This window comes from Bacillus rossius, chromosome 3, assembly GCF_032445375.1.
Source record: "Bacillus rossius redtenbacheri isolate Brsri chromosome 3, Brsri_v3, whole genome shotgun sequence".
In the NCBI taxonomy this organism is placed as follows: domain Eukaryota; kingdom Metazoa; phylum Arthropoda; class Insecta; order Phasmatodea; family Bacillidae; genus Bacillus; species Bacillus rossius.
In genome coordinates this window covers 106990448-107017437 of record NC_086332.1, presented here as the reverse complement: position 1 = coordinate 107017437, position 26990 = coordinate 106990448, and the positions used below count along the sequence as shown (strand labels likewise).

Here is a 26990-nt window from a genome sequence, read left to right as displayed (position 1 = left end):
GCAAGTGATCCTGTAGTAGGATAGATATTGTGTAATAAATATTATGTTTGTAAAAGATATTGTGGTTATTATTTCTCGAACCTTACACTTTTCTGGTATTTAAATTAAATTTATTTTTGCTTCAACCAGGATCGTGCCAAGTACCTTAGTCGACCTAATTAATCAGTATATTGTTTGCAAATTTATTTAATGAATTTTTAACTTTTTCCTGAATTTATAGGTTAATTATTACGAATATTCCAAGATGTTGGTCTTGATGTCTGATAGGATGATGGTAGTAGAGGAATTAAAGTCTCTTTAAGAATGTTGAACGTGGTTTATTGAAATTATTATTTTTTTCATAAAATTAAATTTTATTGCATCGATCGAGTATCGAACCAAGGACTGGAGCGGATCGAATCAATATGTAAGTTAATGAGTGATTTTTTGATGAATTTTGGATTTTTTCCCACTTTTCTAGCTACATTATTACACAATTTCAAGATGGCGCCCAAATTTAAAGATGGCGGGTGCACCTCAGTAATAAATTATTACTGCACTGTAGCGGGTTAGAATAAAATTATCCAGATGGAAATGTACTCTATAATACGAGTACACACACAAGATGGTGTACTCCCGCAGGTGGTAGCTCCTGGTAGCATGTACTGAACATAAAATTTCGGATCCATGATGGTCGACAAGGACAAAGTCAAATTTCAAGGTCAAGGTCAAAGTTCAAGGTCAACAGTTGAGGACAAATGTATGGTGACCAGATAATTATACTAACATGGTATCGGTACACTCTAGCAGACGAAACCAAGATGGTGGTCTCTAGCGGATGAAGACAAGATGGCGGACATGACGTCATATCGGCTGACTATATATGAACCTTGGTATTGGTGACGGTAGATCAGTCTTTAGGGGGTTTCTGTGGAGGAAGGAGCTGATTTTTTTTTGCCACACCGATTTCGAACCAAGGACGAGAATCGATATAATCAATCATTATATTTATTTCCAATTTATTGAATGAATTTTGAACTTTTTCCCGCATCTCTAGCATTAAAATTACGGATTTTCAAGATGGCGACCATAACGATAATTGCAACAGTTACATCTTAATACAAGATGGTGGTTCTGTCTCGAACAGATGGTGTTATATTAACTTTAAATAAAAAAAAAATTACAAGTCCAAATATGCATGTTATTTATATATATACCTTATTTAATTTTCAGTCTGGTAAATGTCTCGATGGCCGAGCGGTTAAGGGCGTATGTTTTCCAACCTAGAGATCAGAGCGTCTCCAATATATTTTTCATAAAAAATTAAATTTAAAATGTCGATAAGGATCATAATAGCTAAGGTAGGTAATGGAACATCGACCTTATGTGATGAGACAGAGCGACGCTGGCGCTCTCTAGGAACAAACGACAGAAACAAAGTCGACGGTATCCAAGATGGCAGCCAGCAGCGGAACAGAAAAAAACATATGCGCCGCTGGCGCTATCTAGGAACAAACAACAGAAACAAAGTCGACGGTATCCAAGATGGCGGCCTCCAGTGGAACGGAAAATGTCAAGAGCGATGCTGGCGCTATCTAGGAACAAACAGCTGAAACAAAGTCGACGGTATCCAAGATGGCGGCCTCCAGTGGAACAGAAAATATTTAATATGGCGACAGAGACGAAAATTTCATCGTAATGAGTGGGGCGCTCGATTTAAAGATGGTGGATCCAAGATGGCCGCCGTGATCTACTTGTCCCGTTACGTTATGTCCCGTTACGCTGTATCCCGTTATGCTATGTCCTGTTATGCTCATCCAAGATGGCCACCGTGATGTCAGAGCAATCTGTCATTGACCCGGCACCAGGCACCAGACCCTGGACCCTGGCGCCGGACCCCCCAAACAATACTACTAACTGCACATAATTAAACTGACCGCTAACTGTAAGAGATCTAGTGGTAGGGTACAGTAGTAGTGAAGAATGTCAAACATTACAAGACTCGTGCGAACACGCACACTGATGACTTCAAAAGCTTATTTCGTTTTGAAGAAAATATTTTTGAGTGGCTATCGAATTATTTTTAGGAGATATTACTGAAAGTCGAGGAGGTGCGCGATCCTCGTCTCAAAAAATGAAAATATGTTTGCGGTATCTCGCGGATCCAGGTTATGAAAAAGGAATTGGTGAAGAACTTGGAGTACCACAAGGAACGGTATCGTTAACTGTGCGTGATGTTGTGGAACGCCTTGTTGCCAAGGTTGACTCCTGGATAAAGTTTCCCTCCACTGAAAATTCCCTTCTCGAGGCAAAGGGATCATGGCAAAGTAAGTATCATTTTCCAACAACAATTAGCGTGAAATATTGTACACATGTAGGGATTCTGAAACCAAAACTCCATGGTGATGAATACATCAATAGGAAAGGCAAACCTACATTAAATGTACAAGCTACTTGTGATGCTAGTGAAATATTTACAAGTTGTCGCGGGTTTTACTAAGGACAAAGGAAAACCCTAACAAGGAGGAACAAGGGACGTTTGCGGGTGGTTATGAAATTAGTTGCTAAGTTAAATTCGATCCAATAACAATTTATTGACCAACTTAATAACACCAAAAGGAATTGCATTGATTCTCAAACTGACATAACACTTAAACAAGTCGGGTTCTCGTGGAGACGAACTGCTGTGGTAAGTTCCCACTAGAACACAAAACGCACGAATTAACGCTACGTGCTCGATTCCTGAACAATTAAAACAAAACAATACCCTTAATTGTGGCGAGCCGTGCGCTCGTCACAGCTAACGATCAAAACGCCGTCAATTTCAACTACTAAGGCTATACCATTTCAAAGTTACAAGGAACATACCTAATCTCAATATTACTCAATGTTACACGTAATGTAAATACAGATAGTTAATACCAGTGGTTACAAATATATACACGCAACTAGTCGTGTAACGCTGTCAATGTTTATGGGTAGGTTTTCGTTACTCTTCCCCTGGTACCATGTGAAGCTCTCTCCGCATTCCCGTAGTAACGCGTAAGTTCGTTATCTTGTTCACTGTCTCTTGGGGCTACGATTCTTCGTTACCGGCGGTAGAGTTAGAGTCCAAACTGTGTAGCGATCTGGTTGCGATAGTGTCCTGATAGTGTCGTGATCGTGTCAATACTTCCACTCGCTCGGCCCTCACAGAGTTTGCTAATGCCCGCCCTCTTTGCCCTTGTGGCTGAACCGTCGTTTTTAGTTAATGTTCGTTCTGAAAGATTTTATGCTTACTCCAGCGACGCTTCCACTTGAACTGTCTATAACCTGGGTTACAACTCGGAGAGGTCTCACCCAGTCGATGTCTTGTCGGTCCTCGGGCGGCAGCAACTCCGCGGTGATTGACGGTGTAGGCCGGCGAGCGGTGTCGGAGCAGCGAAGCAGCCTGCTGGCTCGATGTCCCAGTTGTTCTGCTTATCGATAGTCTGGGCACATGCCCTTTTATACTCGCAGGCTTCCCAGACGAGCTGGAAGAAGAATAGTCTTGTCTATTCGGGGGAAGCCTTCCCAGCTCACTGTGTTGCCGGTGGTATGCCGTGAAAAGTCAGGGGTACAATACTTTGCAAGTGTACGCAGGTACACACGTTACAAAGTGTAGACGTGAGTTGGCCCGGATCCGTGCATGATGCAAGAATTTGGAAAAATTCGAAAATCAGACAACTTATGAGTAGATCACAGAATGCAGTGCTGATTGCTGATGATGGCTACGGAATTGAGCCCTGGTTAATGACTCCTTTCACAAATCCAGTTGATGATGCAGGTAGGAAATACAATGTACTTCTGAAAAAGGAAGGGGTTATCATAGAAAGGTGTTTCGGGCAACTAAAGCGGCGGTTCCCAATTTTGCAATATATTTGTCGGGAAAAACTTGCGAATGTACCAAAAATTATAGTGGCGGGTTTTGTATTGCATAACGTTGCTAAGAGTTTGAATGACTCAGAATTTGACCCATATCAAACCACCCCTGAATAAGACGCTTTCAATGAGGCATATGGTGAAGGTGCAGGTGTAATAGACTTGCTCTACGGCATCAAGGACAACAGATAAGAGAAAATGTGGCAGCAATAATTGAACGATTTATGTAAGAGAACTAGGTAAAAACTGATTTTATTGCAAAGAAAGTACAGAAAACGTATAATTGGAATTAATTTACAATACAAATAATACTCTTTGTTATTGTTACATAAGTGAACTGAAATCTGTTGATTAGAGTAGTGCATTACTTAGTTTGTTAAATCGTAGTACGATTTGTTTTCGTCAATTACAATTTGATTTTGCTGACAATGAAATGAGTCACTGTCCTTTTGTTGTTTTATTAAGTTGCTGTAATATTCGGTCTGCACTTGTGTTAATTGATATTGTTGGAGTAATATCAAGCGCTGCAACTCCTTTGTAGATTAATTCCTTGTTTCGTCACTTTCGTATTTTTCAAGAAGTGATCTTCGTGGTGGCATTGTTGCTTTGTATGGAGGGTGCAAATAGGGTGAAGCCTCAAGTGAAGATGATGCTACTGCACCTTCTAAGATTTGTCCCATTACTCCGCATTCCAGTGACCCTGTTTCAAACAATTTTGCATTACGATCACTACCTCTCAAATAAATACACGGACATACAAACAAGTTAAAAGTTAGCTTTGGTGATCTGTCGCTGATAACTTCAAATTTCTCTTTATGTGACATTTTAAAAATATTAATAATAGGACCAACTATAAAGAAAATAACTGAACAAAGTTAACAATATTTAGCAAGTAAAGGTTTTTAAATGTAAAAAAAAAAGAAAAACGTTACTAATATTTTGTGTTTTATTATAATATGACTGCAATCTTAAAACTGCCACAAAACCATTTGAAGTGTCATGTTGTTTTTCAATAAAGTTATAGTGTTCTTAAAAGATTTTCCACTTTTCAAAGATAATTTGGTAGCAACAGTTGTGTCATTTATTCACATCGCTCATAAAATAGCACTTTATTTAAATCCATAATTAAATTATTTTTCATAGTCACTATAGTTTATGTACACACTAATAGTAGACTACAGCTAGCATGAAACCCAAACGCCACAACATCTCTCAACTCAATTGTACTTTGGATCTTAGAAGTAATTAAACATTTAACACACATACGCCTTAATGTACCTTCAATTCTCGAGATGGTTGGATTTGTGTCTGCCTGCAGTGCTATCATCATCTCTTCTTCCCAATCGACGAGTTTGATTCTTATGTTTCAGGTTTTCTTTACGGTTTTCTTCTTCAGATGTGTTTTCATGTTTTCCCGGGCTGAACGCATTGTAATATAAGTAACATCACTGTCAAGTTTCAAGTCTGTAGGTATTACATACACTTAAAAACGGGGAATTTTGTTCCTTAACGCCCCCGAAAAATTTTAAGGGAGACGAAGAATTCAACAATACAACAGCCTTTGTAATCAAGATTTTCATTCAAAAGCGGGAATCAGCAATTGCATAGTTCAGTTTTATTATCATCCCACAGGAACTGTACATTTTTCCAAGATGAAAAGCACTCTATATTCTGTTTCAGGATCTAAAGTAACTTTGCACCTAATTTCATGAAAATCCATGCCGCCGTTAGGAGCTGAGGGGTAACGATAATACACACAAACACACACACAAACTTCCGCATTTATAATATTAGTAGTATAATTTTTTTTATTACTTGGAAGACGTTTAAGCAGAATCGTCCACCTCATAACATCAGCGCGTGACAACCGTCCTTCTACTCCCTCACCTTCTCCCCCCTCCACCCCTGTGACCCTTTTACTGGTGCGCTGCGCAGGCGTGCTGGCGCCTACTTAGGACATTTAAGCGACTGCTTTCATAATTGCAACCTCTTTAATTGTTTGTTCATGACCGAGGTCACTTGGATAGGGTTCTGATATTCGCACATAGCTGCTTGCGAATTGCTAGTTTGGTAGTTCCGTGGCGTACACGTCGGAGATGCAGGGGTGTCATCGTAAGTACGGTGAATGCTTTGTGCCGTGAATGTTCGTAGCCGTACCTTTAGCTTTGGAGTTTAGTGTGTCAAATAATATTTTTCGGCGCATTACACTCCTACGAACTATTTTTGGTAGCAGAGCATGGTTCAACTCTTGTATTACTTTGCAATGTAAGTTGCTAGATACGTGTGTCAAATTTTGAGCCGAAGTTCTTTTATTGTTACCTTGCATTGGGGAGCTTGTTAACTTTTAACATCTTGTTTGACCCGCATTGCAGTCTTTTTTAAACTGTTTGTATGTGCTTGCATAGCGCTGTAATTGTCAAAATTGCATGAAATCCTGGAACGATTAATATTTCACGTTTGTATTTAATCTCATGTTTACCTCAGCATGTAAATTGTTTCTTGAATTCTTATTTTTGGGACCGCAGGACATTTCATTTATTTAAGAGTTTTAGTTTTTTACGTTGTTATGTTTTTCCGTAACTTAATTATATCAGAACCTATAAGATTGTTGTAAAGTAATGTAATTTTTTTAATGGTACTTCACTTTAAAATTTTACTTAATACGTTTTTTCGTCATTAACTTTAGTCATATATTGTCATGTTTTTGTAGTTTATACCATGTTGTCAGGAAATAATTTATCCTTGTTTTCAAAGATATTTTGCTGCTTCATTGTTATTACTCATGATATGTTTCGTGTTGAAATGTTGAAATGTTTTTAATTGAAAAGATCAATTTTGAAAGAAGTAAATAAAAATGAATACTGAGTCTCAAAAAAATATATTTAAGAGGCTGTAATCGATAAGTCTCTCCACATTGCAGCTCTGATTACCAATATTAGAATCGGCCCCGTCTGTGTTGTCGTCGAAGCGCCTCTCTGATCTCTACCAATAGTCAGGAAGCCCGACTCTGGGAGGGATAGTTTGTCGGATAACGAGACATAAGGCGAGTCAGTGCTCGCCGAACGGCGGGGTTTGTGATAACTAAATCGCTGTATTGTAAAGAATATATTACGGGCCTTATCTGTAAAACAACAACTCGTTGTACAGGCCTGGAAACATTCGTGGTTTGAATTACCACTAGGCCAGCATCCTCAATCATCTGCATACATAAAAAAAAAGGAAATAAATCGGTTAATATCGGGGTTTACAAGGTAAAATTGGCTCCTCCTATTGTTGAAGTCGGTTAAAATGTAGCCTATGTTACCCGGACCATAATAACAAATCAATTGACACCTTATTCATCAAAATCGGATGAATAGTTTAGGTGCTACAGAGGAACATACATAAATACAAACATACATAGACTGCTACACTCATAACCCTTCCTTTTGGCTTCGCCATAGTCGGGTGAAAAGGAAACACATTTAGAAACACAATCAAATAAGTAAGCTAATTTGGAAGCACATTAAAAAATAACGCACATTTGGAAGCACAGTAGTATAGGAATGGGGCTCCGAGCGATGGTTCCAGTTCGTGTAAAATGGCGTCAATAACCTACCACCTCTGATGTCACGGCGGCCATCTTTAATTATGTAATCATTGCACTTTTCGTGTCGACCGCCATATTGAAGTGTGTCATCATGGTAGTTATCTTGAATGAATTGACCTTAATCTTTGACTTTCACCTTTGACCTTGACCTTGAAATTTACTTTGAAATTGTACTTTGACATTGACCTTGAACTTTGAACATGACCTAGAACTTAAGCCTTGACTTTTGACCTCTGTCACATCTTGGAATCCATCATCTTGTCATCGAGCATCCCAATCCACGAATGATGCAATTTTCATTGCTGTCACCATCTTGAATCTAATAACATGTCCGCCATCTTGTTTTCGTCTACTAGAGGCCACCATTTTGAATGCTGTCACAACCACCATTAAGTTTTTTCTTTTCTGCTGGAGGCTGCAATCTTGGATACCGAAATCATTGTTTTTGGTGTTTGTTCCTAGAGAGTGACTTGTCCCGGGCTTCTGCCGGGGACCCTGGAGTGGTTCAGGTGGGGGTAAAAAAACCCGATGAGTGACGCGATCAGGAGTCTGGGCCGAAGAGCTCTTGCAGCCGTGCAGCAAGTCTGGCCGAGATGGGCTGCGGCCGCGGGTCCCGAGGGCTGTCACCGGCCGTATAAGGCTTCAGGGGGCGGCGGTCGGGGGGAGGAGGAACTTCGATGGAGATGAGGGGAGGAGCGGGAGAGCCGGTGGGTGAGACTGGGGTAGGGGGATGAGGGAACAGGAATTGAGCAGAGGGCGAGTGCCCTGGGGAGTAGGGAACAGGGGAGTATTGTCCAAGGGATTCGGGATGGTAGGTAGGGCTGGGTTCCGCCGGCCCAGTGAAGTAGCCCAGCTGGTACGGCTTCAGCAGCTCCTCCGATGTCTCCTTCCGGGGTCGTCCCTGCTGGCGAGAGCGCTTGCGGCCGGCCCTTTTTGGCATGGAGGGGCAGAGGGGAGGAGCAGAAGCGGTCCCCGAGAAGGGGTCGCTGCCCAAGAGCAGGGAGAGGTAGGAGCGGTCCCCCAGAGAGGTCGCTGCCTACCAGAGGAGATAGGAGTAGGAACAGTCCTTCAGAAAGGTCGCTGCCTACCAGAGGAAGTAGTAGTAGGAGCGGTCCTCCAGGGAGGTCGCTATCTAAATAATACTGTTCAAGTTTTTTTTTTTTTTTTTTTTTTTCACAAAGGGGACTCCCACTGAAGGGAGTCACCCACCAAAAAATCCATCATTTAATAAAAAAGGGCACAAGGTACAATAAAAGATTGGTACATGGGCACAAGGCCTGCAAGGTGACAATAGTCTTTATTCAACAACAAAGCAGAGCTTCCCCGACGAGGTCGTCCTTGATGCTCAGCTACTTATTGATGGGCGAGTTCTTCACGGCTGCTGGGGGGTCCTCAGGGCTCGGATGGTGCCGCGCCGTGGATGGGCCGGCGCGGAACAGCGGAGAGAAGATCATCATGGCGGCGCCGAGGAGGATGGGGTTCCCACAGTGCTACCAGTCGGCGTGGAGGCCCCAGGGTCATCTGTCTGGTCCACCGGCCGCGCCTACGTCGTCCGGCTGTCCTTCGTTAAGTAAGTGATCGTAACTGAAAAGCGGACGTCGTGGGTGCGGTGCGTCGGGCGGCGGCTCCGCCAGCTGCCGAATGTACGGATTGTCGCTACGTCGGCAACGACGGAGGAAAGTGTCGGTCGTCTGACAGAGCAGGTGGTGGAGGTGCGGAAGTCCCGTCCTGTCCAACAGTGTCTGGCGGAGCGTGGCGCGAGGGAGGCCGAGGAGAAGGCGGGCACCAAGAAAATATGAGCACGTGACAGGTCGAAGGTTGGAACGAGATGAGTGAACCCAGACCGGGCAGGCGTAGATGAAATGTGAGACGACATATGAGCGATATGCGGTGAGGCGAACTGGGAGCGGAACGGCAGAGGACGGCCTGAGTACGGTGGCCAGCTGGGCCAAGATGGCGCGGGACTTGGTGCGGACGGATTCCAGGTGTGGAAGAAAAGTGAACGAACGATCGAGGGTGACCCCGAGATAGCGGAGGGTGGGCGACCAAGGGACGACTACGGTGGAGATGCGGGGGGGGCGGTCCTGGTGAGGATGAAGACGGGAGAAAATGATAGAGCGTGATTTGGAGTGATTCAAGCCAATGCCGTGCGCAAGGAACTGGGCGTTGAGTGAGGTGAGTCCGCGGGCAAGGCGGTCGCCGAGCAGCCGCTTGGAGACGGAGGAGGCGAGGAGACAGGTATCGTCGGCGTACTGCACCAGGTAGGTCCCAGGCGGGGGCTGCAAGTCGGAAATGTGGAGGGCGAACAGGAGAGGCGAGAGAATGGCGCCCTGGGGGACGCCGGCGAGAATGGGCCGGGGTGCGGAAAGCGTCCCCTCTACTCGAACCCGGAAGGAGCGACCCCCCAGGAACGAGCAGAGGAGACGGACCAGGTGCGGCGGAAGACCGATGGCGGAGAGGCGAGAGATGAGTTGGGAATGCGGAACGGAGTCGAATGCACGGGCCAGGTCCAAGAGCACCATGCCCGTGTGTTGCCGCCTGGCGAACCCCTGCACCACCAGGAGTTCCACACGAGCAATGGCGTGGGTGGTGGAATGACGGGGGCGGAAACCGAACTGGTGATGGGGGAGCAGGTGAAGGGTGTTGACTTGAAGAAGAAGGCGCCGGTGGATGACTCTCTCTGCGATCTTGGAGAGGATGGGGAGAAGAGAGATAGGACGGTAGGAGGAAGGTAAGGATGAAGGCTTGCCGGGCTTGGGGATGGGCGAGACGATGGCGAGTTTCCAAGGAGACGGAAAATGGCAGAGGATGAACATGGCGTTAATGATGCGAGTGAGAAAAACAGTGGCTTTACGGGGAAGATGGCGCAGAACGGGGGCGGGAATGGAGTCGGAGCCGGGGGCCGAACGAAACTTGAGATGGGAGAGCAGAGAGGTGACTTCAGAAGGCGTGGCAAGCGGGAAGGGCAGGACATCAGGGAGGAGGGGGAGAGTGACGTGACGGGACAAGGGGGAAGGAGCATCATCATCGTCCGAGGACTCCGACGACAAGGTGGGGTGGGGGGCGGAGGCGAAGGTGGTGGCGAGGTAGGCGGCGACCGCCTCGGTCCGCTCCGAAGCCGTCTCCGCCACCCCGACAGGAAGAGTGAGGGGAGGGATGGAGGTGGGGACGGAACGAAGGCGACGGACGTAAGACCACAGAGAGCCAGAGGTAGCGGTGAGGGAGCCGAGGCGCCGCGCCTCCAGTCGGGCCCTCCACCCCGCGATCAACCGGCGGCACCACCCCCGGAGCACCAGGTAAACTCTGCGATGCAGCGGGGAGCGGCTCGCCTGCCAGCGACCACGGAAGCGGTTGCGCAAGGACACGGCGTCACGGAGATACGGCGGGAAGGGGACGATGAGAGGGCGCGGAGGCGCGAGCGGAATGTGAGAAGAAGCGGCCGTTGAGATGGCGTCGGAAAAGTAGAGGACTCGGTCGTCGAGTTGAGCAGGAGTGGCGAAGGGAAGCGTGAGGTCCAGAGCAGCGGAGAGTGAATCCTGGAAGCCATACCAGTCGGCGTGGATGAAGTCGTACCGGGGGAGGTGAGGGTTGGTGTGAGGAAAGAAGTGGAGCGAGCCGAGGACAGGCAAGTGGTCGGAAGTACCGGCGGTGATGGTGCGAAGGTGAGAAATGACGGGAAGGGGTGATGAGAGAGCGAGGTCGATGACACTGGGGCGGCGATGGCGCTGGGCCGGATAGAAGGTCGGTGTGGGTGGTGCGTGAAGAGAAAGGTGAGTACGCCGGAGGAATTGACGGAGGGAGCTGCCCCGCCGGTTCGCGGCAGCGCAGCCCCAAAAAGGATGGGTCGCATTGTAGTCCCCGGCCAGCACGACGTGGGCGTCGAGCCGTCCGAGGGCCACAATGTCGTCGGTAGGGAAGGGGAATTGGGGCGGGAGATAGAGGGAGACCAAAGTCAGGGAGTACGGAAAACCGTGCAAACGCACGGCGACAGCCTCGGCCGCGGGGGAAGACGGAACGAGACGACGATGGTGGGACAAGGTAGCGCGGACGAGTAACGCCACTCCTCCGCCCCGACCATCACGATCGGCGCGGTGAACGGCGTACCCCGGAATATGGAGGGGTGTGGGGGGGTCGAGCCAGGTTTCTGCGAGGAACACGACATCGGGAGAATGCACCCGGAGAAGGTGGAGAAGATCGTGGAGTTTGGGAGGAAGGGAGAAGGTGTTCCAGATAAGGATACTAAGGGGTGGGGCGTGATTCATCAAAGAAATTGAGGAGGGCTTGGAGGAGCACCTCAAATTTCTCCGATGGGGTCTGGGCACGGGAAAGCGCTGTCAGGACCTGGCGGATGAGTGGCAGGTAGTGGCGGATGAGCGTGATGAGTTCCCTCAACATGGATGTCAGCGAAGTGTCGTCTGAGTCGGCATCGGCGGGGCGAGTGGAAGTGGATGACGTGGCGGGTGGCCTCTGTGAAGAGGATGAGGGGAGGTGAGCAAGAGGTGGTGCCCGGGAAGAGGAGGAAGGCGGGTCGTGGCCCTGCCAAGCAGGAGTCCGCAGGGCCGGGAAAGTCCGAACGTCAGAAGGGAGCGGAGCAGACGGGCGCGGAGCGTCGGTCGTCATCGTCGGGTCAGCAGGTCGCGGCGGGTGTCGTCGGATGTATGCCTGTATGACACGGCAGTCCGTCGAGGTAGCAAAGTGCGGCCCGTCGCAATTGACACACTTTTTAGTCGTAGAGGTGCAGTCTCGCGACCAGTGGTGCCCAGCGCATTTGAAACACCTGGGGTCCCGCTCGCAGCGTGTCGATGGATGTCCGGTGGACTGGCACCGATAGCACTGGGGTACCCTCCCAGAGCCCCGGTAGCGCTCTACGGTCACCACCCAGCAGCCTAGCGTCTTCAGTTTGAGGAACCGCGTCGCCTCCCCTAGTCCGTTGGTGCAGACGAGGAAGGGCCGGGTTGTTGAGTCGGCGGAGGTGCGGAGCGGCAAGACGGTGCCCACCGGGAGGCCGAGGTCCAGGAGAGCCTCCTTGACCTCGTCCGCGGTGGTGGAGGAGGGCAGGCGCTTGACCACAACACGGTCGGTGCGCTCGTCGGGACGCAGGTGGGTGTAGGGCTGGTAGCCATGTCTCTTGAGGTGGTCGTAGAGGAACTGATGGTCGTGAGGATTAGCAGTGTAGAAAGACGTACGATCGTTAATGGAGGTGGCGGTGAGTGGACCGGTGAGCAAGGACTGCAAGTGTTTGATGTGGAGGAAGGGTTGAGCGGTCGGCGAGGAGCGAATGCCAATGGGTGGCATGCGAGGCGGCTTAGGTGCAGACGGAGCAGAGGTGGCCGGCCGCTGAGACGTGGATGGCTGAGGTTGCGGAGGGGAGACAGATGTAGAAGGTTGAGGCTGGGGCGGCGCGGCAACAGTCTTATGTCTCTTCGGGTGCTGGGTACGACGAGGCTTGGCGGTGAGAGGAGGAGCAGATGATGCGGCGTCGTCGATGTCAGAGTCAGGCAAGGAGGATAAGGATCCGTAGCGGTTTTCCACTGGGACGGCGTCATCCGAAGAGAGCACGTCGCGGAGAGGCCGCTTGGTGGTCTTCCGAGGCTTCACGAACCCAAAGTCGTCGTCTGAAGTAGCTGGAGCGGCGGTGTCCATGGGGTCCACAGGCGCGTCAACGACGAGAACGGGTAAGGAGGGAGCGGCAGTCACGATGGGCGAGGTGATAGAGGCAGTGGTGGTGGTAGTGGTGTAGACGGACAGAGTAGGAGACGAGGTAGCAGTCGGAATAGTGGACAGGTCGATGCCGGCGAGGTGTTTCGAGTCGCTGACCTTGATGTTGGCGCTCTGGGGGCGGACCCCCGCCGGTGCCGAGGGCGAAGGCAGAGCCCCCCCCCCCCCCCCCCGACGCGGAAGAGGCCGCCACACCAGGCGCGGTCAGCTTCGTCGTCGATGGTTGCGAAGATGCAGTTGCTTTCGCTGGTCGTCCATAAGGGTTCGTCGGCGTTGGTCGGTCGGTCAACATGGTGGCTTCGGCCGAAGGCCTCGGACCGAGATCGTCTCCGCCCAGGTTCGGCGTCGTCGGGTGGGGATCCATTCCAGATCCCCCCCTCGACCTCCCCTATAGGCTACGATTCGGTAGCACACAGCACTCACAAGAAGAGGATCTAGGTGCTAAGAGCTAGATCTACGACAAGAGCACTCCTGGTGATCGACTCAGGAACTTGCAGCAGCAAGTCTCGGCAGCTCGCTAAAATCGCTGAAAGGAAATCAGTTAGTATAAAGCCGAAAGTGCACTGATTTGCTTCAAATAGCTTGCAAAAATTCCCCTGAACAATTCTATGCCTTTGAAGGGAAACCAGCGCACTCCATCTACCCAGAAATTACTGGGAAGAGCTTTCTGCCTGGCTTAGCTCAGCCAGAGTAAATATACAATGCATGTACATATTTATCAGGGTGGGCACACCTGTACCATTCCTGTGCATCCATAGTAGAATTACAATAATATTTACATTCACTTGTATAATTGAAAGGCTTCTTGTTACAACACTGGGTATTTACATATTTGTCCTGAATTATGCTGGGCAGGTTGACAAAGTTTCCTTAATTTACATTCTCCTTTGTCTGCCATCTAGGGGAGGGTGGCGAACTAACTTTCCTCCCCATAGATTATGTAGGATGGGTGGCGCACTTGGTGCTTGCGCTATCATAACAGCCGAGGCCAAACTGGTGGACATGACAAGAGTGCCAGCATCACAAAGTCTTATGCACATAAATTCGAAGTCTTGTAGTCCTGTAGTCTTGTAGTTTCTTAGCCTCCTAGTCTAGTAGCTAAAAAGTAGCTAGGCCTTAGACGTTTTGGAGCCAATAACTGTTGGAGCCAAAAGACTGATGGAGCTAAAGACAGATGAAGTCAATGACTGTTGAAGTCAATGACTGTTGGAGCCAAAAGACTGTTGGAGTCAGTGATTGTTGAGAATGAATTTGGAGGCATTATATTCTAACGTAAAATTGACGATCGCATCCTACTGAGTTGGGGAGCGTTCAAGTATTACGTAACGCAATTTTTTGATATTTTTGACCCCCCCCCCCTCCCCCCCATGTAACGCGCCGTAACGTTTTTCTGTAACCCCCCCCTCCCCCCTAGTAAAAGTTACGTAACCCCAAGTGACCATTTTTACCTAAAAGTCACAATTATGTGGCGTAACGTACCGGAATAAGTCACTAAAATACCTTTGTTATTGTTTTAATCGCGTTAATGTTATTTATTAACATTTGAAATGTCTTGTTTTTAAAAGCAAGAGCTTTCTAATGTTTTTTTTGTCCTAATAAATGTTTACTACTCAATCATACATTTAGCAATCATACATTTAATTACGTCGTTTTCCTGACTTGGCTCTGTCCTTACTCACTTTTTGCTTTATCCGCCATTGTTCTTCTCATGCATTCTCCTATTTTAGCGTGTTACTAATAAAGCTATTAAAATCAAATAACAAATTTTATTTCTAATAATTATTTTTACCTTTCGCAATGCAATTACAAACATAAAACTAACTGAAATAAAATATATTTGTCAAAATATTTAAGAATACGATCGAACGAAAACGAAAAACATTTAAAATAAAATTAGCCATAATTAAAATAAGTAGATTGTAAAAAAAAAATTAAATTGGAGTTTTACTGCTCCTCTGTCCATGGGTTTGCCAGCCACTCAGATTCTTTCATTACTGGCATCCGGAGAGCAGACGAAGAGGGTTCCAGAATTGTTAACCCGCTTGCATCAACTTCGTCTTCGTCGAGCCAATCGGCATCCTTAGACGATGTTTCACAGCGACGCACAATGCAGAGAAGCTCATTTGCCCTTCTTGCAGAAAGTCGCTGTGGCCGTACTCGACTTTCACGAAGGTATTGGTCAGTCTTGCTATGCATGTAACGATTGTGCATTTTCACACTCTTGTGGGATGTAAAATAAATCCCACAGGTTGAACATACTCGGTTCTTTAGGTTGGATTGTACTGATGGGCAAAATAAATCGTAAGGCATCTGCTTAAACCTTTCTAGAGGAGGCGACAGATCAACAGACAACCTCACAAGAAGTGGCGAAAACTTTCATGATCCTTTGTCTATCTGACTAGGTACCACGAGCTTGTTTGTGGTTTGAAGGATTGGGCAGGATGGCGGCAGGAAAGTTTCTGGAAAGACAGATTTTAATGCACTCCTCAAGCGGGAACAGCAGGATTCATCCGCGCATTTAATAACTTGCAAGAAATATTGCGATTCATGGACGTGAGCGCTATACCACGCCATATAAGGTTCTGCTGGATCCTGCAAGCTATCTTCAGGGTTTCTATATTCCGCCGAAACATCGTAGTTGTCAATTTTCATACAGTCGGTCGAGTGCTTGGAGCACATAAACTAAAAGGGTTGCCATCTTGGGAGAAAAAAATACGAACAATTCAATCGGGAATCCCCCGAAAAAAATAAACGAAAAGGGTTGCCAATTTGGGAGATTTTAATTCACTAGTTTTTTTATTAACCTTTCAGACCAATCGTCTTTCGTACCACAACATTACTGTTGTGATGAGAGCAAATGTCACACATAGAAAACAGTGTAATTTGAATATCAATACCTATATAATTTCTAATATGGCGATTGGAGTCTACGTTGACAACCGAAGTATAACGAAGCCATCCGAATAGCGGTATTTTTTGTTTTAACTACTTTACTGGAGTGACGAGAAAAACTATCACAGCTGTTGATATATTATATATATAGGCTTTACGGTTTGAGTTAAAAAAACATTATTCACTAATCCTGTAAAGCAAGCAGAAACAATTTTGTGAAGGTAAAAAAAAAATAAGTTATCATTACATTTGAAATTTTGAGAAACAAAGTTTTAAAAAATGTGTGAAAGAATCTGTCTCTACGCGACCGTTCTGAAGGGTTAAAAAAAAAAAAACTAATGTGACGTAACGCGTAGGTCAAACCCCCCTCCCTCCCCTGTAACGCATCGTAACGTTTTACAAGACCCCCCCTCCTCCCCAAATTCGTTACATAATACTTGAACGCTCCCTTGAATGTTTGTGAAAATGTACATCTTTTTCGTTATATGTGATTCCTTTTTGTCGAATTTTCGTCCAAATGTGTGACTACCTACTTCGTTAAATGCGTGTTTGTTGTGTATATTGCGTGGTTGTAACGTCATTGCGTGTACATTTCGTGGCCATTGCGTGTACATAGCGTTTCCAGTGTGTATACATTGCATGTCTAGTGTGTATATTGCGTGTTCATTGCATGTTTGGGGTGTGCATTTCATGTTTTGTGCGTACATTGCGTGGTCAGGGTACATTGCGTTTTCAGTGTGTACATTACGTGTTTGGTGTGTACATTGCGTGGCCATTGTATGTACATTGCATGGTCATTGAGTGTATATTGTGTGTACAATGCGTGTTCGGTGTGTGCATTCGCTGCGATGAGTGCCATGTTTGATTTACAAGTATTGACAGTTTACGACAGCATTCGAAAAAATGTAAATGTGAAGTCCTTGTGCCTACTGTTGAACTCCCAGCAGACATTTTCGACTCCTCGGTTTAGGTCGGAGACTCGTGAGCGTACAAGCACAAAAACAGATGTTCAACAACCGATTGCTATGAGGCCTAGACATGAAACTAAACCTAAGACTTGTAACGCCCCTCGTGCCCTTGATTTTTAGTGTTATAACACCTCTTAAAAGTCCTAGGAAACAGCTGAGCAACAAGCTACAAAATTGAAATAAAATTCGAACATCACCAGAGGTGGCACGAGGCGGGAAACAAAACAATTTAGAAACTCCCTGCACACAATCCATTTGGGAGTTAGTGGATCGGTATGTGTGTGTATATATATATATATATATATATATATATATATATATATATATATATATATATAGAGAGAGAGAGAGAGAGAGAGAGAGAGAGAGAGAGAGAGGTACTCAATTAATTTAAAACAACAAAATAAGACATGTGATCTATAGGCTTCCTTGTTTATTTATATTAATAGTCTTTTATGTAGTGCATAACCTTTCTTTAAATAGATTAAACCAGAAAAGATCAAGGCAGATTAACAATCGATCAACAAATTAGCATCTTTACATCTTAGCAATCATTAATGAAGAAAACATGAACACAATTTATAGTGCTAGCGAGTCCGAATCGCGAATCTAGCGAAAATTTAACAAGGTTCTAGCCATAGTGAAATGTTTACAAAAATAGTTAGAATATATTGCCTTGGTTTTGAATCTTATGCAAAAAAAATTACAATATCACCATGTCCGATAAGGGTTGATTCTTCTTGAGTCACAATTACTGAAGATATAACTTTACATCGTTAACAAAAACTTCTCCTCTGTCCACTGGCACACCAAAATTTATTAAATTTTGTCGTTCAGAGCTCACGACCAGGTAAAATTCGGCGGGAAGAGCAGAATAAATTTTGATGGGGTTCACTCAATTTACTTTCAATCACGACCAGTTGTGGAGGGGTGACTCTCGGATGACGGGGGTGTTTCTTCAATCGGTGGGTATCTCTTGCACCCTGCCTGCAACAAGGTCCAATATCGACAGAGATTAGACCAGGTCGCAGACAGACCATCAATAGGGCAAACACCCGCTAAAAAGGAGCGAATTGGGGGAAATATTGAAAGCAAAAGACTCACCGAAGCAGGGTGATGACAGATGATTCCACTCATGTTGCGCGATCGCCAGTTAGGACGCGCGACGCGGAGATGTCGCGGAAGCACAAAGAAAATAAATTTAAAAAAAAATACTAAAACGTAGCTATTCGGGTTGGCTGACTAACAGAAGATAAAGAAAGGTTTAGGGAAAAATTCCCTCGGCCGAGACGATTACATCCTATAGCGCAGTAGAAGGCAGATCTACACGCGATGTATTAGTCGAGGTGCAGCTCGACAGAGACGCCGATGTAGTCAGCCCAAACGCCCGCGAATTAATTCCATCATGGCGGCTAGATCGTCTAAAAAAAGGATGCTGGGACCCGGGAGACCAAAAAAGGGGGGGGGGGGGGGATATGGCTCAGAGCCGAACGGGCCGAAGACGTCCGAGGCAAGGTAAAACAAAGGTCTGTTGCTTGGTAAAAACCTCGATAGCCGTCGAGCGCCGCGCGCTCTATGGAGGCGCAGTCGAACTAAGTTTAACTTCGAATCGCAAATCTCGCGCTAGGTTGCTTGTAACCAGCATGGGTCTAAAGGAGGGGGGGGGGGGGGAACAAGAGTGCGCTCTGGCAGCCAAAGAAGAGAGAAAGGGAGAGACTTAAGGACACGGCCACTAGAGTGCGCCGAAAACCAGGGATAGAAAACTAGGATGAAAAAGGTTTGATAAGAGAGTACAGAAGTCTGACAAAATTAAATAAGAATAAAAATGCAAAAATTTTAAAAATGAAAATTTTAACTTAAATTTTAAAATATGTGCCAAACACACCAATAAACGGCACAGTGTTCTTGACCTTAAAGATTCCTTTTGGCATATACAGTTGGACCAGCAAAGCTCATCGTATTGTGCATTTTCAACTCCATTTGGTTGTTATTTTTTCAAGAGATTGCCATTCGGCATAAATATCTCGGCAGAAGTGTTTCAAAAATATAACACACATACTTTTGGTGACATTGACGGTGTAAAGATATATGTTGATGACCTACTTATCTATGCCCCAGATGAACAAACACATGACAGAATACTGACACAGGTATTAAACAGGGCACGAAATGTAATGTCAAGTTTAATGTACATAAATTACAGTACAAGGTACAAACGGTCAAATATGTAGGTCATACATTTAGTGGTGGCTGTGTTAGTACTGACAAAGATAAGGTTAAAGCACTAGTAAACTATGATATTCCAAAAAAATAGGCAAGATATTCAACGTTTTCTTGGTCTAGTCAATTACCTGAGATATTTCATCCCAAACCTTACAGAAATCACGTCTCCATTGCGAAGTATGCTTAGAAAAGTCACTGAGTTCGAGTGGAACAAACCTGTTCATGGTAAAAGTATTGAGACATTAAAAACTGATCTTGCATCGGAACCCGTATTACAAACTTTTGATGAGAGTAAACCCATAGTAATTCAAACAGACAGTAGTAAAGTTGGCATCGGGTGTGTTTTGTTGCAGGAACACAAGCCGGTATGTTATGCATCGAAGACACTCTCCCAGATAGAAGTTAACTATGGACAGATAGACAAAGAGTTTCTAGCAGTCCTCTTTGCATGTCGACACTTTCACCAGTATGTCTATGGTCATGATATAACCATCCAAACAGATCACCAACCATTGGTCTCCTTAATGAAGAAAGAGATTTGCCGGATTCCATCAAAGCGACTTCAAAGTATTAAACTTAATCTTAGCATATACAGGTTCAATCTTATGTATGTACCAGGATCGAAAATGCTAATAGCAGAAGCCCTAAGTAGAGCATGTTCAAAAGCTCCAGAGCATGATGTAGATGTCTCTCTGAATGAAGTTGTACACTCCATCAATATGTCAGATGAAAAGAAACTTTTGTTTAACAACACAGTAAAAATGATGTTTTACTCACACAGTTAAGTACCTTGTTCCAGGAGGTCTGGCCGAGGTCGAAAACAAAAGTTCCTGGCATTGCAAAATTTTACTTCAAGTTCCATCACGACATCGTTGTTGAAGATGGTTTAGTGTTCCTAGGTGAGCGCATCATAGTTCCCCCTGCACTGCAACAAACAGTGCTTAGGGATCACCACCAATTTCATTTTGGCATGTCCAAGACTAAAGCTAGGGCGAAGACTCTGTTTTACTGGGAAAGAATAGACACAGACATTGAGGAGTTTGTAGCAAGGTGTAGGCTATGTGAGAAATAAAGCACAAAAAATACTAACGAGCCAATGATCATACACGACCCTTAAAAGTATCCATTCCTGAAGGTGGCATGTGGCATTCTTGAATTTAAAACACATTCATACCTCGTGCTATGCGAATACTACTCAAAATGGATTGAACTGGTTCCCCTAACATCCAAAGATTCAACTATTATAGTACAAACTCTGAAGGTCATTTTCTCAACACATGGAATACCTAATACCTTGATTGCTGACAACATGCCATTTTGCTCTCGACATATGAGCCAGTTCAGTTCTGACTACGGCTTCAAAATCCAAACATCAAGTCCATACTACCCTCGGAGCAATGGCCTAGCTGAACGAGCAGTAGGAATTTGTAAACAAATGCTAAAAAAAAGTACAGAATAAAACCAGGACATATACATGATGTTCCTAGAATATCGCAATACACCAGTGTTGGGTTCACAGTTCAGCCCCTCACAACTTCTGTACAGTAGGCGAACAAGAACAACACTACCGATCCATAACGACTTGTTAAAACCTCGCATTGTAACACACTTCCACAACACACAGTTAAAGTATGACCACAGAAATAAGAAACATTATGACAAAAACACCAAGTCCAGATATCTTGAGTTCAAAAAAGGGGAGCACATAGTATACCATGACCAGGGTACCTGGACCAGCCACAGTGATACAGGTGTGTGAAGCTCCAAGGTCTATCCTCGTTGAAGATGAATTTGGGAGAGTCAAAAGAAGAAACACATTTCACCTCAGAAAATCCAGAGTCCAATAGGAATGCACAAAAGCACACCAGTCTGTTAAACACACACCATGTACAACCTTACTGGACTGGAAAAGAGTAACAGTGGAACACGCAACTTCTGTGGGAACAGAAAGAAAGGGTCAGGAAGGGGGTTTTAAAGGTTTTGCAACTGACAAAGTTATCCCAGTTGAAATAAAAAGAGAAGAACCAGTGCACTTACGACCACATCGAATTGTCAAAACCCCCAATTACCTAAGTAGTTACGTGTTAAAGTAAAGTTAACATAATAAATAAAACAGTACTGAAATTATAAATAATAGGAAGATGTAGTGTAGAGGGTAAAGGTTGGCGACAGTGAAAAAGATAAACATGGTGGACTGGGATGCTGATGTGGGACAGCAAGAGTAATGTGAACATGTACAATTGTAGTAGTGATGTATTTAGTAGTAATATAGTGAAGAAATAAATAAACATTACACATCCTAAATGTCTTTTTCTTCTGTTTTTTAAGAAGTATTATGTAAACTTTATCTGGTGTTATCACTTGCGCACCACATGCTACCATTTTCTTCTTTTTCTGCTCTGGGACCTTGTGGCTTTGAAAAGCCTCCAGAACCATCATCTGAAAAGACTTGCCAGAAGTTGCTACATCTTCAGTTGTTTGGTGGTGGGAAGTAGATAACACATCAGAATATAAGGATGGCTGTGATGGTACTCTTTGCTCTTCAATTCCAGACTTGATCATGTAACTGTGCATATCTGATTCTATGTTGCAAGGTGTAGAAGTTGAAGTACAAGTTAGAGAAGGGGTTACCATTTCTATGGCTGCAAATTCATCATTTTCAGAGGCCTGGTTTTGGATGATTGGATCAATATGTATTTCGAACCCACGTTCTAGGCATCCAGTTAATATATTACATACATTTTGACTGGTTTCTTCTGAATGAAGATTTCATCAACGTGTGAGACTTTCTGGATCAAATCTAGTTTCTGGGATCACTTCCCCATCTAAAGGATATATTTCCACTTTTCTGAATCCAGATTTTATTATACTTGGTTCTACAAAGGCTGTTTTATTTTCAACCTCTGATGGGCCATTAAAAAAAGGAAGAAAAAATTACATAACATAATAATTTTTCTACCAACAGTACAGCAAGTTCTTGCTTATTTTTCTACATAATCACCAAAACAGTTGAGACATTTGTCATATCATGAAACAAGTTTCTCACTGCCTTCTTCAAAGAAGGTAGCAGCTAGTGAAGATGGCATCCTGAAGATCGTCATTGGTGGCCAAGCATCGTCTGCCCAACCATGCCTTCAATTATCGGAACAGATGAAAATCACTCGGTGCTAGGTCCGGACTATATGGAGGTTGGTCAAAAACTTCCCACTTGAACTGTTTAATGTCCTTTGTCATGTTGGCACAGTATGGGCTTGCATTGTCATGGATAAAAACCATGCCTGACGAGAGGATTCCTCTTCATTTGTTTTGGATTGGTCTGCCGAGATAATGTAAGGTTTCACAATAAATTTCCTTTGTTATTGTTGTCCCCTGCTGCATAAAGCCCATCAACAATACTCCTTTTTAATGCCAAAAAAGTAGCAATTGTTTTCCTGTTGCTCAACATCTGTTTAAACTTTTTTATCTTGCTTGGAGAATCTGTGAATCCACGCTTGGACTGTTCCTTTGTTTCAGGATTGTCATAAAGGACCCAAGTCTCGTCGCATTTAATGATGAACTTCAAAAAATCTTCCCTCTCATTGTGATTATGTGTTAGAAACGTTTAGGCGGATATCACGCGTTGCGTTTTGTGGTCATTTCTCAGCAATTTTGGGACCCAACAAGCACACAGCTTCCGGTACCCTAGGTCTTTACTGACAATTGTGTGCAAAGCAGACCTTGATATTTATGTAAATTCTTCAGAAAGTTCACTGATTATAAACCTTCGTTTCTCTCTAACCACCTGATCGACACGTTCAACGAGGCCTACAGTAGAGACAGACTTGCACCTTTGTCCACCATCATGGACATCAATTCACCCTACTTAAAATTTTCTACATAATTCCTGTACACTACCATACACTTAGATCATTTTGTGGTGGATTTCAGCAGCACTACACCCTGCTTGCAGAATTGGAATTTACCGCACTGCTTGGCCACAATAGATAGAATGCAAATTGTATCATACAGTGTCCATTCAACAACGGAAGTAAATATTTCAACTATAAAATATATTTCAGCGTTCTCTTATTTGCTGCTGTGTATACACAGTACAGATTCTTATACGCCCATGTTGGATACCAGGGATCTATATCTATATATTTGCTGCTATGTACGTTCAGGGATCTATATATGACGGTGTTGTTTTTCGTAATGCGTCATTTGGAAAAGCACTACTCAATGAAAAATTTAATATATTCCCAATCCAGAAGTACATATTACCACGAGGATTGAACCATCACCTTGTGAAGTCGTGGCCGATGATGCTTTCCCACCCACTGAAAATATTTTGAAACAGTATTCAACCGAGTTAGGAAAATGATCTCCAAGGCGAGAGTTCAATAACAGGTTATCAAGTGCACGTATAATCATTTAAAATATATTTAGTTTATTAGCCGCAGTATTTCGCATATTAAGATCTGTAGTGAACTTAAAAACAGAAACAGTGCAAGATGCAGTGTTTGCTTGTGCCTATTTACGTAACTTCCTATGGAGGAATCTTCAAGCCACAGCACTGTACTCACCACCAGACACATTTGACACATGACACGAACACTGGAGAAACTCATTTTCTACTGCAATGAGAGATTTTCCATGATTACTAAGAAGGGCCCAAAAAAGTTCAGAACAATTCAGGGATGAATTCAATGAATTTTTCCTGACTCCACAGGGAAAAGTTTTGTGGCAAGACAAATATTTGTGAGATATGGTATGAAATTTGATAGTGTTCCAAAAAAGTACTATGAAAACATAAGTCTATATTGTTAAATAGTATAAAATTGATCTTGCCTCATCTTCCCACATTAATGGATATTACACTCTTTTATCGCATGATTGTCGCAAGCGCATAATCGTCGCACCTATATTTTAGGGCGTCAAAATTTGGATTAAAAAAAAACTCTCGCGTAATCGTCGCATGATGTTTTTGGTCCCGCTATTAGATTCAGAGCGCTTCGTGTGGCTATTTTTTTCCATATTAAATGATGTATTTTAAAGTAGAAATCCAATATTTATTCGAACATTACCACTTACTTATTTAATGGAAATACGAAGTTGTCTGATGTGTAAATTTTCTTTTAAAGACGTTTTTAAACGTTACAACCTTAATATGTTCGTTTGCGTCGCCACGGTGTACTACTAACAAAAATTTAGCCAACGCTAGTTGGCATCATTCATGTTTGGTTATGTTTCTTCCCGTATAGAGCACGCACACGTAGTCAAATATCGATATCTCGCTGATTGCATGCAACGCGTGCTGTCGAGTGCCGAGTTTGATGGCCCACACTCTTTCGTGGTAAGTGTGTACTACGATAGTTACGTATTGGTTCAGGCTCGCATTCGGTTCACAGATTTTGTTTTTCTATTTAAAGTTGAAGAACGGTTTTTGTTGCATGACTTATTAATTTAAATTGTTTGGTGTGCTCTTTTATACTCTACTTTTTAAATAAACGTACTTTCCATGAATGGGTTTGGTATTTATTTATGAATAACTTTACCTAGCATTTTTTTTCTCTCGCATAAAGTTCACACCCCTACTTTTCAAACTTGATTTTAGTATAAAATGTGCAACGATTATGCGATAAAACACGGTACTGCTTATAATACAGCTAACATGTTTAAAGAGGAACCACATACTATCTTCGTTAGTAGCACCACAACCATTTCTTTTACTGCAGTTTATTTTTCTCACTTTTTGCGTAAGTGCACAAACTTTTAAATTTTGACTGTGCAGCATCCTCCGAAACATCAAATTGCTTGCCAATTTCAAATACAACTTTTATTAAATTCCTGTCACAGTATTTTACATGTGATATTGCCCATATTTCAGGATGTACATATTTGAACTTCGTAAAAAAAATTAATTAATCGCTCCATACTTGGCATATTACAGAAAGCAGAAAACCAAAACACTGCACAAACTAAAGTCAAACTATCTTCAAAGCCAAACTGTGCCAACTCAGTAACCCCACTGCACCACCAGACAGACTGGTAATGTTGCAGTGTGTCCCAAAACCATTGCGCTGTTATGACAAACACATTCATTACCATGAATTTTTAAAAGCCATCGTAGAGACATGCAAAAGGTGTGTTTATTTTGTGATGATAAGTGGTGTTCTTTTCCCTTAAAATCGGTGTTATTTTTACCTAAAAGTGGGTTTTCTATATTTTTTTATTTTTACGATTTCAAGTGTAAGAAATATGAAGAGAACATTGTTATATAATTGCACCATCAATTGAAACATTATAAATTAAATTACACAAATATAGGTTAAAAAGACACAAGTTTAAGAACTCAGATTCTAAATTAAGCCAATCCAATAATTTTAGAACCAAAGTACTTTGACACAACATTTACCTTTAAAATGAAAAAAAAAATAGCCATTGTAGCTAAATTTTCTTGTTTCAAATTAGTTCTCTTGTCAGTGAGAACATTATTGTATTGTGACAAGAAGCATTCCGAATCAATGTTTGCACACAACATCCACACTGCTTCCAGGCACTTGTCAGAAAATTCAGGTTGTGAAAGTTTTACAACTTGAAGTGCCTTCACTACATCCACACTGCTTTCTTCATGTGTTTCTCAACTATCTATTTTAACTCTCCAAAATCAGTTATCAGCTCCTGGCGATCCGTTTCTTTCAGAGTAGAAACTTTACACAACTTAGCAAGCAAAATAGGGCTCATGTCTGTAATCAAATTTTTTTTTTGGATCAAAGACAATCAATGTTTCAAAGTCAAGTCTGCTTGGATCTGCAGCCATCAAGCTGGTAAGCTTCACCAGAGATTTTGTAGCCACTTGCACTACACTTCTTTTCACAGCAGCTCCTTTCGTGGTGTTCATGTGGTCCAAATCTTGTTTCGTCAAAAAAAATGCACTGCTTCATGTTTTCAAAGTTGCGCTGCACCTTGGTAAGCTCACCATGCAAAATATAAGTGTTTGGTGTAGCTCCAGCCTTCTAGCCTCGTTATTAAATCAGCAAGACACTTTCCATGATCTTTCACAACAACCGCCAGGCACTGAATCACACTTATTTCACTGTAACTTAAAGAGGATAAGAACAGCACAGCAGCATTTTGGGTAGCCTTCATTTCATCTGACTTGCAAAACTCCACAACCAAATGAAAGTAGTCAGCAACGTAGAAAACACTTTGAAACCAGGAATTCCACCTTGTGACTACAGGCATTGGAAACAACTGGCAATTTTCACCTTTATTCTCTCTGAGGAACTGAGAATACAAGTGTTTCCTCTTCTTCGTGTTCAGAAACACATTCTTTGTTTTGACAACTACTTCATTGAGGTCTTTTAACTCCTGAGCCCAAATGTTGCCAACCAGACTTAGCTTGTGTGCCCAACATGGCACATGTTGAGCAATGTGTGGCATTGGCACTTTCGAGAAAGTGAACACTACCAAAAAGTGGTTCAGGACTAGAATCTGTCAAAATCCTAAAAAGCACAAAAAACACGCACCTCCCCATTTTGTCGGTTGTCTCGTCCCAAAGAATATCAATCTTCTTTCCTAGTAACTTTGCCTTGAACTCTTCAAGACGTGAACTAGCAAGCTCAGGAACATATTTTTCTCTAAGGGTTCTTGAGTGTGGTAAATTGCCCGCTCCTTCAATATATGTATCCATCCAACTCCGATGTTGGGATCATCAAAATTTTCTAGTGGTATATTTGCAT

The 26990-nt window shown here is 43.7% G+C and overlaps 1 protein-coding gene across 1 annotated transcript; it reads right to left on the bottom strand.

Annotated features, from left to right (window-relative positions):
• Window positions 1–8009: 8009 nt before the first annotated feature.
• On the bottom strand, window positions 8010–8408 carry LOC134531354 (uncharacterized). The gene has a single exon (XM_063367053.1). It carries the CDS (start codon window positions 8406–8408, stop codon window positions 8010–8012), a length of 399 nt encoding a protein of 132 aa, XP_063223123.1.
• Between the last annotated feature and the right edge of the window lie 18582 nt (window positions 8409–26990).